This window comes from Pelodiscus sinensis, chromosome 11 (genome assembly GCF_052426305.1).
Source record: "Pelodiscus sinensis isolate ZL-2025 chromosome 11, ASM5242630v1, whole genome shotgun sequence".
In the NCBI taxonomy this organism is placed as follows: Eukaryota; Metazoa; Chordata; order Testudines; family Trionychidae; genus Pelodiscus; species Pelodiscus sinensis.
In genome coordinates, this window is record NC_143062.1 from 25535091 (window position 1) to 25554054 (window position 18964).

The following is an 18964-nucleotide window of genomic DNA, read 5'->3' on the forward strand; positions in this document are numbered from 1 at the left end:
CTCCAGCCATTACGCCCTTCCAGCATGATTGTGAACCGTTAATAACGACTCTCTGAGAACACTTATCCAGCCAGTTGTGCACCCACTTTGTAGCAGCCCCATCTTGGTTTTTTATAGTTAAGAAGGTCATGTGAGACTATATCAAATGCTTTATAAAGTCTAGGCATACCACGTCCGCCACTTCTGCGTTAGCCACAAGACTTATCAAAGAAAGCTATCAGATTGGTTTGACATGATGTGTTCTTTACAAATCCATGCTGGCTGTCATCTTATTATCTTCTAGTTGTTTTCAGATGAATTCCTTAATTACTTGCTCCATTATCTTCCCTGGCACAAAAGTTAAACTGACCGGTTTATAGTTTCCTGAGTTCGTTTTATTTCCGTTTGTATAGATGGGCACTGTATTTGCCCTCTTCCAGTCTTCTGGAATCTCTCCCATCTTCCATGACTTTTCAAAGATGATAGCTAAAGGCTGAGATACCTCCTCTATCAGCTACTTGAGTATTCTAGGAAACATTTCACAAATCCCTGGTGATGTGAAGATGTCTAACTTTTCTAAGTAATATTTAAATTGTTGTTTTTAACTCCTAAATGTACGCTATTTCCACTAGCATTCAGTATATTTGGTTTTTATTCAAATAGTTATACTTATGTCAAAAATAAATAGACAAGAGTACTTTAAATTTTTTTAATAAATCCAGTATCTGCCAGCCTTATTAATGTTGAGTTGTAATTTACTGCGAAACTGTGGACTATGATATTAATCTTAAAATGGCAGTATTTGGTTGTTTTTCTTTTCTTTTTCCCTTTTTCTTTTCTTTCTGTTTGCTCTGTCTTTCTTGCCACTTCCCTATTTGTGGTTCGCAGCTTTCATAGACTTCTTCCAAAACTGACTCTATTCTAGGCTGTTGTACAGATGGAGGTCTCAGACGTCCATTAATATCCAGCCCATGTATCAAGACTTCAGTTTTCTCCCTTTCCTTGTCTTCCACCCACAACCACTGCAAGAGCCATCATAACAGTATAGCTCTCTTGTCTCTGCTGAACATGCTCTTACCAGTGTAGCCTGGTCTTCCTCAAATTGTCTTCATTTGGAGCAACCCCCATATTTTATTTTCTATCAAGCAGTGTTTTACCATTTGTCCATCTCACCATCCTAATTTCCCTGGAGAAGAGCATACTGAAATCTTTTCTAGTGGCTAGTCTGGTCACTCTTTTTTTACATAAGGATGGGTCCAGTTAATTTTATACACTGTACCTTTTTAAAATTATTGGCAACTTCTTGACACAAAGAGCTGGGAGCAGTTCCCTCCATTTGCACCAGAATGCTGAGCATATCGCAGGAGGGCACTATTGGCACCAACCACTGACTTTATGTATTGAAATTCCTATATCATAGGCTTGATTTTACCAATATTCACTCCGAGTCCAGCGTGCTCAAAACTATGTTGTCACATTGCAAAGTTGGCTTGCAGGGTCTTAAAAACTTCTATACATGTCACCAAATCCTGTATATGTATTAGTGTTGTTTATCCAAACAAACATTTCCATTTCCTTTTAACTTGGTTGATACTTCATTGCATCTTGAATCACACAGTAATTAAATTGTAATTCAACTATAAAAATGGGGAAACTTTAACAGCAGCTTTTAATCAATCAATTGTATTCGTTTGTGACATTGGGTTGGCTGAGACAATCATGCTAAAAATCAAATGGTGGCCTCCAAAGCCTGTTTTTAAGTTCATCACCTGCATGTATATGAAAAGTCTATAAATCAGTGTGTGGAGGAAGCATTAAGAATACATTTTTTTTTCATTGGAATGGTTTAATTTTTTAAAAATCTAGAAAATATACTGCTGAAAGCAATTTGAGTTGACCAGGAAAATAGATCTAGGTCAAAAAAGACTAACTTAAAAAAAATATTTTTTAGAGTCAAAAATCTGCAATACATTTTGCTGCCATAAACTGGCTATTCACCCATCTTCATGTTTTGTTAGTCTATAAAGTGCTACCAGACCATTTGTTGCTTTTTAAGTTTGCCATTGTGAATGTAGTTGTTTTCATCTATAAATCAGGCAGGTGGATAACTAATGTGGATGTAGGATTCTTATGTCCGGTTCCATTTCCAGGGGTGCAGACAGACTTCTCCAGGCGTAGACAAGTCTTGCTGTGCTAGAATAAACTATGGCTGGTGCATATCTGAAAATCCAGTCTTTTTTCCTCATCCTAGCAGAGTTCTGCAACGATATGGTACAAGGCAAGACAAAGGACACTTCCCTTCTTTGCTCTGCTCTGCTTTTCACCTTCTGCCCTCTCTCAAAAAAAACCAGGAGAGAAGATCTGAAAATATCTTGGGCAGGGGATCCAATGTGGGTCACCTGAAATGCACACACAGGCCACCCACCATGGCTTCATACAACTTCTACAGTCTGAATGACCAATGGGAGAAGAAACCAGTTCTGAATTGGGTGACTATCCTGAGATGCAGCAACTTCTCAAAGCACCTCCACCCTATGAATGCACTCAATAAAGTGGCTCACAATTCCATCCTAATGTGGTCAATAACTACTTGCAGCCTTACTTGAAGACCTGTCTGTTCTAGGGTAGAACTAGAAAACTCCTTCAAACTTTCTCTTTACTCTTCTTTTATGTTCAGAGGGATGTGATATACCTTGACTTTAGCTAAGATTTTGATACGGTCTCTCACTGTATTCTTGCCAGCAAGTAAGGAAGTATGCATTGGATAAATGGACTGTAAGGTAATAGAAAACTGGATAAATTGTCAGGCCCAAAAGATCGTGATCAGCAGCTTGATGTCTGGTTGGCAGTTGGTTTCAAGCGGAGTACCCCAAGGATTCGTTCTAGGGCTGGTTTTGTTCAACATCTTAATTAATGACCTGGATCAGGGGATGGATTGCACCCTCTACAAGTTTGCAGATGACACTAAGCTTGGGGGAGAGGTAGATAAGTTGAAGGGTAGGGATGGGGTCCAGAGTGACCTAGACAAATTGGAGGATTGGGCCAAAAGAAATCTGATGAGGTTCAACAAGGACAAGTGCAGAGTCCTGCACTTGGGACGGAGGAATCCCAAGCACTGATACAGGCTAGGGACAGAGTGGCTAAGCAGCAGTTTGGCAGAAAAGGACGGTGATTACAGTGGATGAGAAGCTAGATATGAGTCAACAGTGTACCCTTGTAGCCAAGAAGGCTAAAGGCATAATAGGGTGCATTAGGAGGAGCATTTCCAGCAGATGTAAAGAAATTATTCCTCTTTATTTGACACTGAGACCATATCTGGAGTATTGCATCCAGTTCTGGGTCCCCTTCCCCCACTATAGAAAGGATGTGGACGCATTGGAGAGGGTCCAGCAGAGGGCAACCAAAATGATTAGGGAGCTGGAGCACATGACTTACAAGGAGAGACTGAGGGATTTGGGCTTATTTAGTCTGCACAAGAGAAGAGCAAGAGGGGATTTGATAGCAGCCTTCAACTTCCTGATGGGAGGTTCCAAAGAGGATGGAGAGAGGCTGTTATCAGTAGTGTTGGATGGCAGAACAAGGAGCAGTGGTCTTAAGATATAGTGAAGGAGGTCTAGGTTGGTATTAGGAAAAACTATTTCACTAGGAGTTGGTGAAGTACTGGAATGGGTTACCTAGGGAGGTAAAGGAATCTCCATCCCTAGAGGTTTTTAAGTCCCGGCTTGGCAAAGCCATCGCTAGGATGATTTAGTTAGGGTTGGTCCTGCTTTGGGCAGAGGGTTGGACTCAATGACTGCCTGAGGTTTCTTTCAGTCGTACGCTTCTGTGATTCTATGATACTGGGGACTTAACCTTGAAAGGAGACCTAGAGAAAAAACTACCTCCCCACTCCAGCTTCATAGAAGAGCCATACACATTTTACTTTATTCCTCATTCATCCTCAACCATTCTTGTCTTTCCTTAATGTGTTCAGCACTAGGAAGAAGCATTTTACTGCTGCCTCATATCTGGAGGACGATTACTTCAGACTCTTCGGTGACCATCTTTTCCGTTTTATTGTATCCAGAACAATCTTTACAACTGTTGTTCCCCCTTTAAAAAAAAAATCTATATCTCCCTGCTCCAAAAAACAGAGCAACACAAAAACACAAGGTGTTCCTGAAATGAGAGAGGGGAAAGGAGCTGATGATTCCATAAAATAGTTAGGGATTTTTGCTTTTAGCACCTCTCGTGTTAATTGTCTTTTATTTATTTTTTTACTGCCCATCACTGTATTAAGACTTCCTTGATTTTTGGGGAAGGTGAGGATAAGGCACTTTCTTATTTATGCCTTTGTTACTCATGGAGGCAAAACCTTACACTAAATGCCAACCACTCAAGCCTATTTGAATACATGCTCATCTTCCTACTCTCTTTTTTGTGTAAAATGGCTTTTTCTCATAGTCATTACCGTGGGCACCTGGCCACAAAACTAGAATGGAGTTCTGGATAGACAATAAATTTAGAAATTCCACTTTAAAAAATCTAGTTTTTCTAAAAAGCTACTAAATGCTAATTGTTGTCAGTTTGATTTTTCAGTTATATGTTGTCCAGTTAATCTAATTTTTTATATAATTAAGCCTTCATTAATTACCTGAAGTATTTAAGAATGTTTATTATTAAATAATAAAAGCAAATATTTAACATAATTTCTGCTGTATTCATTGTCCTTTGTGTTATAGTTAAGTTATAATTAATCACATGATAATCTGCTTCATTTTCCATGTCAGAATCAAATTTTTATTCATGCAGGGGTATGAAGTAATACTGTCCTCTTTAAATTTGGTCATGGAATGTGAACGAGATGTGCACAGGGAAATGCTTGCTGAATTTGGACTTGGATGGTAACATTTATTTTGTTTGGCAGACAAGTTCATAGACGAAGGACATCTAACCAAAGTGGAAGAAACAAAGCTTTTGAGAGGTTAGATTTCTGATTCAAATAACTCTGTTTTGAAGCATGTTTTATGTAGTGGATGTGCTTAATATATGTTTCTTGAATGATGCAGTGCTGCCTATTTTGATTCAAACCAACAATTTAATAATTTCTTTGTTGTATATTGGAAATATAAGGTAATTTTTTAACAAGTCCAGCAAGAAGGTAGATGTATTTAGTGCCCACTGGTACATCACTCTCATAATTATTTTAGGGAAAAAATCATAAAGTAAACTTTTCTTTGAGGGATGGAAGGGTGCGAAGGACTGGTCTTGACTGACTTCTCACCTGTGTATTACTCATCCGGAGGTTTTTAAAAGAGGATTCTTTTGCAAGCTTGTTTAAAATCTGTCACTACTAAATACATTTCATATTTGAGTTTTTTCACTGAGCAGAACCAGAAAATGTTAGTCAGTCTTAGGAGATAAGAGGAAAAAGGTGCGGGGTTTTATAAATCTACGAATAAGTTAGCAGTGTTAAAATGAACCCTTATCTTATAAATCGGCATTTTAAAAAAGATAAAATATCAATGTGTGCATTCTTTTAAAGTTTGTCACTTTTTCTTGGTTCATGATTTTTTAAGGAATACTAATATACAATATTTATTTGTGAGCAGCTTAAGTTCCTTAATAATAACAAGCCTCACGTTGTAGACACAAAATCAGGACTGCTACAAATGCTTTTAATTTGAGCACAATATTAACATTTTAATGTTTTGTTTTGTTCAGTGAATGTAATAGTACAGTAAGTTCTGACATTTCATTTTTTTCACCCTTTTCATGAATAGTTTTTAATGTATCAGAATATTGATTTCTTCACATTTTCTGCTCATTTATCTGCGTAGATATTATTACGTTAAATATATTTTGGTTATTCAGTATTCCAATGTTATTTTTAGACTTATCCTTATCATCTAGAATTTTATTTCATCTTCTCAGTGCAATTCCATTTTAGCTTGTTACCGAGCTTGTATAAACTCCAGATAACATGCCATGTTTGGCAAAAGAATGCATACAATAAACATAACTGTAATTTAACACTTGCATGCCAGTATTATCTTGCAAAATAGTGAGCTATATTTAGAATTTATTAATACAGTCCAATATTATAAGTATGGTGTCAACAAATTATTTTAAAATAAAGTTCATTTTATTATCTGATGTATTTAAATAGCTCACTTTTATTACTGAAAGTGTAAAAAGATTGAAATGGAAAGAAGAATGTTAGGAAAAAGCTTTGTTTTACCAAATTGTGTTATGTAGTCCTGTTTTTTCTCATTAAAGGGCAGATATTTAAAACATGAGCTTAGTATTTATGAAAGTAAGGGACTAATAAGTGACTTATACTGAATACTTGTACATTTAGCTACTGGACCAGATTTGGATTGTAGTTACATTGAGGTAAACTGAGTAACTGAGGTCAGAATTGGAATACTGAATGAATTTCCTTCTTTCAGTCTGCCACTGCTCCTCCTGAAAATACCCCTATTATTTTTAATGTATGTTTTAGACTTCTCCGTCAAGGACAACTATAAAACTACTGAATGTTGTTGCATTAGACTGAAGCAAACTTTTATAAGAAAGTAGAATGAGACCACCAAAGTTCTTTGTACTTGTTGAATCATGGTTTCTAGAATTGAAATTGGTTCCTTAATGTACCAAACTGCTTAGGGCTTGCCACACATTTACTGACCATGTAGCTGAGCAAGAAGATGACTCTATTGTAATTTGCTGTGTGGACACTGTGACAGTGTCATGGAAGTCCTGGAGCCTTTAGAATTTAATGTTTTCAAGCAGCTATATGCTAATCCACCAAACACCAGGACTTTGTTTCAGTTACTAAGCAGCAAGCTAGTATGTGGTAGATTAGCATCCTGCCTTGTTGCACAATAATTCACCATCTAGGTAAGTCCTTAGTCACTTGGATTTCTGCCATGTCAGATGCTAAATCTGTGCCTGATATCTCGTAAGATCCACTAGTGTCTGACCCTGCTTATGGATCCAGAGCATTTGTGTGTTTTATGTGATGGAATCCATGGTCTAGAACTTGTACCTTTCTTCCTAATTTACATAGAGCTCGGTTTCCCAAATGGGGGGGGGGGAAGGCAGGGCAGGGCATGAGGCGACCCAGTGCCCCCCATCAATCTCCTCCTCCCCCCAGTTTTGCTGCTGTTTTTGTTTCTCATCCCCAGTAAGTCCCCCCCCCCCCACGTCAACAAGTTTTGCTGCTATTTTGGGGAGGGGAGGAGGCGTGAAGGTTTCTCAAAAATCAAAAAGGGGGCGTGATTCTGAAAAGTTTGGGAACCACTGGCATAGAGCAAATACTCATACTTCCTTATATGCATATACAGGCAGTCCCCGGGTTACGTACAAGATAGGGACTGTAGGTTTGTTCTTAAGTTGAATTTGTATGTAAGTCGGAACTGGTGTCCAGATTCAGCCGCTGTTGAAACTGATCAGCGGCTGACTACGGGAAGCCCGAGGCAGAGCTGCTCTGCCCCAGGCTTCCTGGAAGCAGCTGCTGATCAGTTTCAACAGCGGCTGAATCTGGACGCCTGGGACAGAGCAGCTGGGGCGCTGCCGGGTAGGTCCCCGCAGTGCCGCACCTCTGCGCTACTGGACCAACCCGGCAGCACCCCAGCTGCTCTACCCCAGGCGTTCCCAAGTCGCAGACGCAGAGCAAAGCCGCGGAGGACACGGGCGGCGGGACCACGGCGTGTCTCGGCGGTCCCGCCGCCTGCGTCCTCTGCGGCGAGAAAAGCCTGGTCTGCTGGGGGGAGCGGGGGTGCCCCCCCCCCCAGAAGACCAGGGAGACGCAGGCGGCGGGACCGCCGAGATGCGCCGCGGTCCCGCCGCCCGCGTCCTCCGCGGCTTTGCTCTGCGTCTCCCTGGTCTGCTGGCCCCCCCCCCCCCCAGCAGACTAGGGAGACGCGGAGCAGCTTTTCTCTCTGCGGAGGACGCGGGTGAGGGGACCACGGTGCGTCTGGGCAGTCCCGTCGCCCGGGTCCTCCTCGGCAAGAAATGCCCCGTTCGTATGTAGGGATCCGACATAAGTCAGATGCACGTAACTCGGGGGCTGCCTGTATATGGAAATGTCTTGGAGTTAATGCCTGACACAGTTCCAAAGGCAATTTTTATAGACTGGATTATAATTATATGGTACTTTATGATTCTTAAATAGAAGGCACATAAGTGATTTAAAAACATTGCTGAATTAAACCTTTTGCCCCTGTAAGATAGGGAAGTATTATTCTTTTATTTTACATAAAGGAAAAGTTAAATGCTGAGGTTAAGCAGTTTGTCCATGGTAAAATATGAAGTGTGAAACAGAGCAAGGAAATAGCTGCCAGAGCTTATGAACCACTTGTCTTAGGGAAAGGCATATGTTGATGACTACCACCTTCTTTATTAACGTCTATCTGTTAACATCTATAGCCTCATATTTGCTATTTACGTTCTGTTATGTCCCACACAACACAATATTATTCCTCTCATGTAATGATGTGGTACAAACTTGCTTACTTTGCCCAGTATGAAAGAGAAAAGTATATTCTGTTAAACTCTGTGTCTTTCCCTTTAGTCACTTGTCTGTTTTCCAGATGAAGTGCTTCAGTTTCTGTTGAATTTGTTTTTTTTCTTTTCAGTTCCATAGAGTCATTGTGTGACGAGATATAGCAAGCTTACGGTGTCTGATAAATTTTTTTTTACATAATTTGATATGCCAGTATTCATAGTTTCTTATTAGGGATGTGAATGGGTAACCAGGCGATGTTCACTGGTTAATGGTTAATCAGTGGCCAAGAGCAGGCCTCTGCCCTAGGCTTTTCACAGGTGGAGAGCTGCCCCAGTACTGGAGCTAGGAACTGGTGGCAGCCCTGGGGCTGGGGTCGGGAGCTGGTGGCAGCTCAGTGGTCTGGGGGCTGCTCCAGCTGGTCTGGAACAGTCTCCTGCTTGGGTTCTTCCTTAGTCGGTTAACCGATTAAAAGGTTTGGTTAACCTACTGTTTAACCGGTTGACTGATGAATAAAGATTTTACATCCCTATTTCCCATGTAGTTATTTGTCTCTAACTGCATGTCTTTTCTTCTCTCTTCTGCCAGATGTTTTTTTTTGGGGGGGAGGGGGGAGGTTGTATATTAAATAGCAGATGGAGAGGATTTGTGGTGACACTGCTTCATGTTGATATGGTAGGAAAGATTGTATACTAGGAGCATTGTAATAACTATCTATCTAAATCCCTCATTACCTGGCACTTGTGCCCAAAGAGAAGGGTCCACCAATTTGGGGGTAGACAACAGTGCTGTCCAAACAAGTCAGAGTGCAATGGCTGAATAATAATTTATTATATGTGTCCTCAAGTGCATGACTCATAACTCCTCTTTTTGTCTACAGTCTTTTTCTGTGTGCATCCGTCTAAGCTAAATTGTAGTTCAGAAATAAAATTAAGCTATTATAGGCACATAAAATAAACCTGGCCTTGTTGAGTGAAGCAGACTGTTGCATGGGAAAAGGCTGAATTATATAATGAAGTACACTTCCCGTTTTCCCTCTATATGAGGCCCCTAGATCTAGCCAAAAAACTGCTTCAATGGCTGCGCTAAACTTCATGTAACTATCTCCTAGACAGAATATAAAAGGCTAATCTGTAAGCCTTTTAGAGGTGCTTTTGTGCAAGTATGTAGACCATTTCCTATTAACATAACCTATATTTAAAGCTTCTTTTAGAAAAACTGGTTAAAATACTGATGATTCATGTTAAGAATAATTTTGATTCATAGTTCAATTCAAATTTATATTACAATACAGTGAACTTAGGCATCTGTTACTGTTATTTTACTTACGCAAAACACTTCAAAATCAAATTTTGTTCTCGGCAGCATATTCTTTCCATCATGATACAATATCTGTATTGTTCTGGAAACATTGCTGCTGTTTTTTCTGATTTGTTCCCGGAAAGACTGAACAAAGCAACCAGCTTTTACACTGGGTTCCAACTGGCAAAAGTACAGCATTAAACAAAAGACCAGGCTATCTAGGAGGCAGTTACCATCTCATATTAGACTGTAACATTAGATATATGATCCTACGGATGTTAAATGAATTTTGGAGTGGGATTAGACACAAGGTAAACACTGGCTTTTATTAAAGCACGAGTGTTTTCTATGGCTTTTCCTTCTCGCTTAGTATAAATTCTAGATCTACTACAAGATGCTGCTTTTAGTGCACAACTGAAGAAAAATGTTACACTCACCCATTTGAATTCAAATTCTCCTTCTCTCTTACAGAAAACCAAGCAAGAGCAAAAGAATCTGATTTGTCAGATACTCTTAGTCCAAGCAAGGAGAAAAGCAGTGACGACACTACAGGTAAATTTGGGTGTAAATTTCTGCAAAATAGCTTTGGTGTTAAGTATATATAATACTATTAAAATCTAGAACACAAGCTATATTTCATATTTAGCTCAGCTGAATAAAATGTGTTTGAAAAACAGCAAAATACTATATCCAATATCTTATTACCAGTTTAGGGGGAAGAGAGGACAGTAGAGGTTTCTCTTATCTGTTTGTTGACTCTTGTCTACCCGCAATTTAACCTTCTTGTTTCAGATGCCCAAATGGATGAACAAGATCTAAATGAACCTATTGCTAAAGTATCTCTTTTGAAAGGTAAACACATTTACTTATTTTTTAACTTCAAGATGTGGTATGATAGATTTATGTTCTGAATAATACTTGCATATTTTCTTCTAGGACTCTTTTTTTTTTTTTTTTTTTTCCTGTCAGATGAATATTTGTAATTGTGAGAAGTGCTCAGGTTAAAACAGCTTAATTTACGATATCAAGGAAGTATAATTGAAAAGAAATTGTAATTCATTCATCTGAAATAAAATAATATAACAAAGTGTTAGTATAGAGATAACTGACATTTTAAATTAGAGTACTCTTTTTTTCCAATTCACACCAGTGCTGCAAAAAAAATCTTCATGTGCAACTTAAAGCACGAGTCAAGAAAATAATAGGTTCTCTTTGTTCTCAGTTTCAAGGTTAATAATTAGTGTCTCTCTTCTGGTCATTTTTACCCATTTTAATGATTGCTGTGTATCATCTGTGTAATTCGTTTCCCCCAGTGATGAAAAAACTCATTAGTTTACAATTTTGTGTTTTTTATATTTAAAGAACTGTTAAATCTTCAATTATGAATATGTTAATGGTTTATCATAGATGTCATATCAGATTTTCAGGTTTTGCTGAACAAAACAGCTTATGTTGGGTACATTAACTTTGACCACTGAAATTAGAAAATCAGATTCCTCTGCAGGAGACCTTCATATTGCAGTCATACCTAAAAAGTGTATCTAACTGCAAACTTGCCATGTTCAGCAAATTAATGTTTTAAAAAATAGCTCAAGTACAAGGGATGAAATATGATTAATATGCCATTATATTTAACATGTTGAAAAGGTAATCTTTTGCTTCATTTCTGTAATTGTAGACTTTTTTCTTATCATTAGCAATGAAATGGTTCTTTAGTTGGGTTACAAATGAAACACTACTGACTTTTTGTTTGCTCACAAACTTGGAAATCATAGAGCAGGGCTACTCAACACGCAGCCCACGGCCCATTTATTTGTGGCCTACGGTGTGGTTTGGGTTTACGTGGGGCTCAACACACAGCCTGCAGGTGGGATCCTTTGAACACAGCCTCCACTGGGAACACGCTTCAGAATAGCAAGGTGTCTCCCAGGTGGGGTGAGCATTGAAAGACGCAAGCAGATAGGTACAGGTTGTCTGCATTTCTAGCCCCCAGGGCGGAGATGTCGGGAGCACTGAGGCATTGTGGCAAGTGCTGGCTGTTTAGCCTTGTAGGCAGATCCTGAAAGGTGCTGACTGGTTCATACTGGCCATGTTTGGGTCCAGAGCTGTGGCTTAAGGTTTAATCTTTGTATTCATGCCCATCAGTGTGAAAGAAGCTACTTGCATATATTTGCATTTGTATTTGTATGTACATGCAACTACACTTAAGTTGTAGCCCTCGGCATGTGCTGAGAGTATCATTGTGGCCCCTGGGACTTCCAAAATTCAGTAGCCCTGCCATAGAGAATCAGAAAGGCTAATATACAATCTCTTCCTTAGTTGTATGTATTTTCCCAACTTTTTGCTGGAAAAGATGAGATTTTTTTTTTTTGTAATTGAAGTACTTCAGAGCAATTACAAAATGTTCAGTAAAATAGTTAACAAAAATGTAATAAGAAAAGAGCTTATTTTGCCAGATTAGTGTCTGGTGAAACAAATTAAGAATTCAGGCATTTGGACACTTGAATATGTGACATACCAGTATGTTTGGTAAATTTAATTGATGTTGCTAATGGGAATGTAGATATATGCACTGACTTAATCTGCCAATAGATAAAATTGTTAGAGTAAGACTCAGTTGGCTAAGCTACACTTTAGTAGAGCCATGGGAAGACAAAAGCGCTTGTGAACTAGAACCTGCACATAGGGCTTCTAGGGACATGGAGAAGTGTCAGATGGAAAACTAGTGTTCTGGAAGTTACTGAAATTCATGGAATAAGAGGTTGGTGGGATATTTAATTGTGCTTTTATTATTTGCATGTGTGTTTTCTGTCATTAAACTTCAAATTTATTAACACTCATTCTACATTATACAAGCCAAAGTGTGTGTTGGCGGGGCGGATTTGTAATATTTTTGAGCGTTTGCCAGACTGTGTTTTGTTGATGAGGTAATGTATTTGTCAGCCACTAAGAGAGTTATTGAAAAAAACCTTTTAAAGACAGGTTAAGTCTGTCAGTGGCTGATATTTACAAAGAAAAGTTGCAGAATTAAAAATAGGTATCCAGGTCTGACGCACGCACCACCAGGAAGCGATCAAGACAGTCAGCACTGATAGTTCTTATCAACTTCCTATTGTTTCTTTACATTGAAAATGATGCGTTCATTTGTTACTTAAATAGTGTTTGCATACTCAATTTTTCAGGGATTTGACAAAAACTTGTGTTTTTAATCTAATTTATTTGATTTCAGTTGAACAATGTTTTTCCCCCAAAGGGAGGCTTGCTGTTGGATAAGGGTCCTTCAAGAACCCAGGAAGTGAGCTGGATGTCTCAAACATGAGAGCTGTGCGACTGTCTTACTACTTGTAATTTGCTTTCATAGAGTCTAGCTTTTATAGGAACATGTGGATACGGGACAACTAAAAGGCAGAGCCTAACCAGAGTTTTGTGCATAGCTAAGTATACCAAGATCACTTCTGTAAATACAGACCTTTAGATGAAGTTCTCTTGGTGCCTTTTTCCGTCAGATTTGGAAATGTTTGTTGGATCCAGATTTTATTTTTCCTGTAAAGACTTTATAGGGCCTTAAAACTTATTTGATAGCAGATTTTGACATTAGACAGGTAATTTCAATTTTGTGGAAAATGTTTCCAAGTTGTGTATGTCAGACCATCATATGATATGCCTCACATGTTTGTGGGGTGGATGTTCTTCCTAGGTTTGTGAGCCATATTCAGACTTCTGTCCTTGAACTTGTTTGGAGGGAGAACAAAGGTTCCATGCTTGGCACAAATTGTACTAACTTTACACAGTGATTCTAATACTATCTGTGGAGACAAAATAGAAGAAATCCTTGATATTTAACGTATTCTTTCAGTGCACTGATACATTAATATGGAGCACATGTTTTAAGGTTGGTGCCAACACTGGTGCCTTCTGTGCTCTAGAGTTCTGATTGTCTTAGAGGCACAACATAATCCTGAGAACTTGTCCTGAAGCTATTTTGAATGTTGCCCATTGCATCTTTTTCTGTTTTCATATATAGCAGTGGTCACCAACCAGTAGATTGAGATCCACTGGTAGATCTTGGAGCCTCTGACAAGTGATCCTGACTGGTTTGGCGAGGAAGCTTATCAAGCACTAGCACTTTCAGTTGCCCCTGTACCCACTGTCATGCTGCTTGTGTCCTCTGCCTTGGAACTGCCCCCTGGGAGCATCCTGCTTGCTCTGCAGGGTCTGAGAGGGAGAAAGGCAGGGTAGGGGGTCTCCACATGTTGACTTTGCCTACAGACACCACTCCTGCAGCTCCCATTGATCAATAAAAGAGAACGGTGGTCGGTAGAAGATGTGGTTTCAGTGCCTGTAGATGAGGGGCTGCACATGGCACACTTGTATATATGTTTCTCTTTTCTGCTATTTGAGTATGCAATAAAATTTAAGTTGAAAAACTTTGTATTTTATTTTGAACAAATATGAATATTTCTAATCCCTAACGTCTTTTATTCGTGCTCTTTTATAAATAATTAAAAAACTTTGAGCTGGGGAAAAACAGATTTGAAAAGTTGTCCTGTAATGCATATATTATACTTACCATTATTTAAGCTAAAAATATATCTTTAGACATGATCTCAGATAAAAGTAACCTTTAATATTTTCACAGTGAAGCTAGGGGTTTTTTAAAGACTAAACTTGGGTTGATTTTCAGTTGGGTCTAACATTTGATTTTCTTGTTGACTTCAAATGGCTTGCTAAGCGCTTATGTAAAATCAGGGTTCTTTCATATAGGTGCCTAGGTTTATACACTCAAGTTGAAAAATATTAGCTCACGTACCGTATGGCATGATAAATCATGTGTTTTACATAGTATTATCATTGCTGAAATGACATACAGGCAGTCCCCGGGTTACGTACAAGATAGGGACTGTAGGTTTGTTCTTAAGTTGAATCTGTATGTAAGTCGGAACTGGCGTCAGCCGCTGCTGAAACTGATCAGTTTCAACCGCGGCTGAATCTGGACACCAGTTCTGACTTACATACAGATTCAACTTAAGAAACCCAGGCGTCCCCAAGTCAGCTGCTGCTGAAACTGATCAGCGGCTGATTCCAGGAAGCCTGGGGCAGAGCAACTCTGCCTCGGGCTTCCTGTAGTCAGCCGCTGGTCAGTTTCAGCAGCGGCTGACTTGGGGACGCCTGGGGCAGAGCAGCTGGGGTGCTGCTGGGTTGCTCCAGTAGCGCAGCTCCTCGGCGCTACTGGAGCAACCCGGCAGCCCCCAGCTGCTCTACCCCAGGGATAGGCAAGAAAAGCCTGGTCTGCTGGGGGGGGGGCACTAGCTGCACCCCCTGCCCCCAGCAGACCAGGGAGACGGGGGTGGTGGGACCGCCCAAGTCCTCCACGGCTTTGCTCCGTCTCCCTGGACTGCTGACCTGGGAGACGCGGAGTAAAGCTGCAGAGTATGTGGGCAGCGGGACAGTCCAGGCGCGCCGTGGCTGTCCCGCTGCTGGCATGCTCCGAGGCTTTGCTCCCCGTCTTCCTGCAGACCAGGGAGACGGGGAGCAAAGCCTTTGAGCACGCCCGCAGGGGGACAGCCCAGGTGCGCCGTGGCTGTCCCACTGCGGGCGTGCTCCGAGGCTTTGCTCCCCATCTTCCTGCAGACCAGGGAGACGGGGAGCAAAGCCTTGGAGCACGCCTGCAGCGGTCCGCCGCCCCCGTCCTCCGGGATGAGAAAAGCTGCTCCCCGTCTCCCTGGTCTGCTGGTCGGGAGACGGGGAGCAAAACCTTGGAGCACGCCCGCAGCGGGACAGCCTGGGCGCACTTGAGTTGTCCCAGGCTGTCCTGCTGCGGGCGTGCTCCAAGGTTTTGCTCCCCGTCTCCCTGCAGACCAGGGAGACGGGGAGCAGCTTTTCTCATCCCGGAGGACGGGGGCGGCGGACCGCGGCGCATCTGGGCGTCCCGCCGCTCCCGTCCTCCGGGGCGAGAAAAGCCCCGTTCGTAACTGCGGATCCGACTTATGTCGGATCCGCGTAACTCGGGGACTGCCTGTACTGTATCCTTTGTGCTAGCAACATGTAAAGTTGACTTTTACAGAAACAGTGTCCGTTCTTTATACTCTATAAATTATTTTACATGCACAAAAAGAATATTAATAATGAAATTTAAGCAGTATTAAGGCTTCTTGAATATAATCTTGAAATATGCTAACTCTATACAATTTTTAAAAAAATAACATTTCATAAAGTGTTATGTAAACTGGGATTCCTTGTATATGTTGCAGGGTTTGGGGATTTTTGTTTGTTAGTTTTGTTTTTTGCATTTAACTATGTTTTTTTTAACTTTCATTTCCTCAAGATTAAATCAAACTGCTAAATAAATTAATCTTTTTTGCTAACTTCTACCTAACCCCATGATAACTATCATGGCTAATGTTGCATGATTAAAGCCAAAAACATTGCCTGTCTTCATATGGAAGTATGAATAAAGTTCTTATGCAAACTTATGCTTTAAAATAAAAATGTTCTTTTATCAGATGACTTGCAGGGTGCACAATCAGAAACAGAGCCTAACCAAGAAATTCAGCAGCTGCATAAGGAATTGATTGAAGCCCAAGAGCTAGCTAGAACAAGTAAACAAAAATGCTTTGAACTTCAAGGTGAGATAGAGATGAATAAAATTTGAATGACTGTCCTGCAGAATCAAATTTAAGTACAAATCTGAGTAATTGTCAATAAGTAAATATATCAGTTAATCCTAAAAGGTGGTGCTGCTTAAACCAATTTTATCTATTACAGTAAATAATTGTTTGCAGAATATGCAGTTTTACTGCCCATATGTAGAAAAATGGTATCTTTAACCTGCCTGTGTCCCTAGCTTATAAGTAATCTTTTATACAAAACCTAAATTTGGGGCATAAATTGACCTGACTGTCTTTTTCACACTATCACACCTCAAGTTAGCTAATGAAATGCAAAATAAATACACATTTATATATGTGTATTCTTAGATTCATCTATTTAAATGGGATGATAAAGGAAGTTAAATGAGTTCAGCAGTAGCTAGATCATTTTTTAGAGTTGCCATTGATATACCCTGTTATAATCGTATCAGTGTACACAGCGTAAGTGTTGGTTCACTTCTGCGGAAATAAGCTCAAACATATTGTAATCAATTTTGTTTGGGGAAATCTCTACTAATTTCTTTTATATATGCTTCCCCCTCGTACACAGTACCGTTGCATTTCTAAGACAAAATGACTGGCAATATTAATTATTCACAACTTAGAATTAATTCTACTACTACCAAAATCATTTTAAAGTATTAATTTGTATTAATCTACTTATATTTGTATTATTAACTTGGATGCATTGTTGAGATCTGGTTATTTTAATCTTCAAACTGAATTTTTGGGGAAATAATCTGACTTTGAGATTAATTTTGAAATTATTAAACCATACAGCTGAATGTTTTATTCATTTTTAACTAATTGCAACTTTGGCACATTTCCACTTTCATTTATAGCACTATTGGAAGAAGAGAGAAAAGCATACCGGCTGCAGGTTGAGGAGTCCACCAAGCAAATACAGTTTCTGCAAGGTGTGAAAATTACTTTTTCTTTTTTCCTTTTCTTTTTTTATCTTGGGTACAAAAGAAAATACTTCACTCACATTACGTACCGTTGGATAACATTTGTAAGAGGAAATAAAAATTTATAAGTAAATCTTAGTCTAACTTCTCTTGAGTGCAGCTGAGAATTGAACGGTGTAAATGTATGCTTCTCAATGATTCATACATTTCTGGTTCATGGTACTTTCTAGGTTTTAGCAGGAGATAATCATCCTCACCTGTCCCCTTCCCTTTCTCTCTCCCTCACCTTTGGATTCTCTAAAAAGGTCTGCTGTGCTATTTTATGTTGTCTTTTGACAGGCAATCTGAATTTGACAGAGATGCTGAATTCTTACAGTGATTTAGGTTTTATGCCTTGGTTAGCTTCTTCCCCATACTAGTAAAATTTCCCTTTAAATGTACTTGTGTCCATTCCAAAGCAATTTTCAGTATCAGAATCTGAAATAAAAAAAATGTAGTGGAACCACTGCCAATACTTTTGTGAAAGAATGGCATTGCTAGCTGTTTCCGCCTTAGGTAAATAAGCGAACCATAAAGTTTCCCAGCCCAAAACAGAAAAAGAAAAAAAGAATCCAATGCTTACATGACTTTAACATTCACATTTGTAGGTCTGGAAGTGACCATCACCAAGATAAGGAAGAAAAACTTCTCTAACTTCTCTTGTTGCCTTATACATTAAGGCTGTGTCTACACTGGCATGAATTTCCGGAAATGCTTAAAACGGAATACTATTCCGTTTTCAGTTTTTCCAGAAAAGGAGCGTCTACATTGGCAGGCTGCTTTTCCGGAAAAGCCCTTTTTCTGGAAAAGCGTGTGTGGCCAATGTAGATGCGCTTTTCCGGAAAAGACTACTGGGCTGTCTACACTGACCCTTTTCCAGAACAGTGTTCTGGAATAAGGACTTATGCCCGAGCGGGAGCAGAATAGTTTTTCCAGAATAGCGGCTGATTTTGTACAGTAGAGCATCGTTGCTTTTCCGGAAATTCAAGGGCCAGTGTAGACAGCTCGCAGCTTATTGCGGAAAAGCGGCTGATTTTCCGGAATAAGTGGCCCAGTGTAGACACAGCCTAAAAGTGTATACACTTGGACTGTGGTTGAGATGGATATAGGAGACAGACTTCTTGAGAGTCTCTGGATTAGGTTAAAAGGGGTTTAAAAAAAAGTGTGATGTCAAGCTAGGGGTCTACTACAGACCACTGCTCAGGCAGAAGAGGTGGATGAGGCTTTTTAAAAACAACTAACAAAATAATCCAAAGCACAGGATTTGTGGTGATGGGGGACTTCAGCTATCCAGACATATTTTGGGAAACTAACACAGCACAGCGCAGATTGTCCAACAAGTTCTTTGACTGTTTTGGAGACAGTTTTTTATTTCAGAAGTTTGAGAGAGCTTCTGAGGGAAAGCTGTTTTAAATAAGATTTTAACAAATAGAGGAACTGCTTAAAAATTTGAAAGTAGAAAGCAGCTTGGATGAAAGTGATCATGAAATCATAGAGTTCATTCTTCTAAGGCATAGGAGAAAATAGATGGGAAAACAGCAAAATAAAGGTGATGGATTTCAGGAAAGCGGACTTCAGTAAATTCAGAAATCTAGTCGGTA

General features: G+C 39.7%; 1 protein-coding gene across 18 annotated transcripts in view; it reads left to right on the top strand.

Annotated features, from left to right (window-relative positions):
- The window catches only part of SLMAP (sarcolemma associated protein), a 201090-nt gene that overhangs the window by 150841 nt on the left and 31285 nt on the right, over nucleotides 1-18964 (top strand). For 11 of the 18 annotated variants that reach the window (XM_014577409.4, XM_014577410.4, XM_014577408.4 and 8 more), the window contains 5 exons: nucleotides 4886-4942; nucleotides 10238-10318; nucleotides 10559-10618; nucleotides 16270-16392; nucleotides 17259-17333. In XM_014577409.4, coding sequence (XP_014432895.2) covers nucleotides 4886-4942; nucleotides 10238-10318; nucleotides 10559-10618; nucleotides 16270-16392; nucleotides 17259-17333 — 396 coding nt within the window. Of the gene's footprint in view, nucleotides 1-4885; nucleotides 4943-9788; nucleotides 10078-10237; nucleotides 10319-10558; nucleotides 10619-16269; nucleotides 16393-17258; nucleotides 17334-18964 lie in introns of those variants that run through there. The other 7 variants (XM_075938862.2, XM_014577415.4, XM_075938863.2 and 4 more) reach the window with 2 other exon arrangements.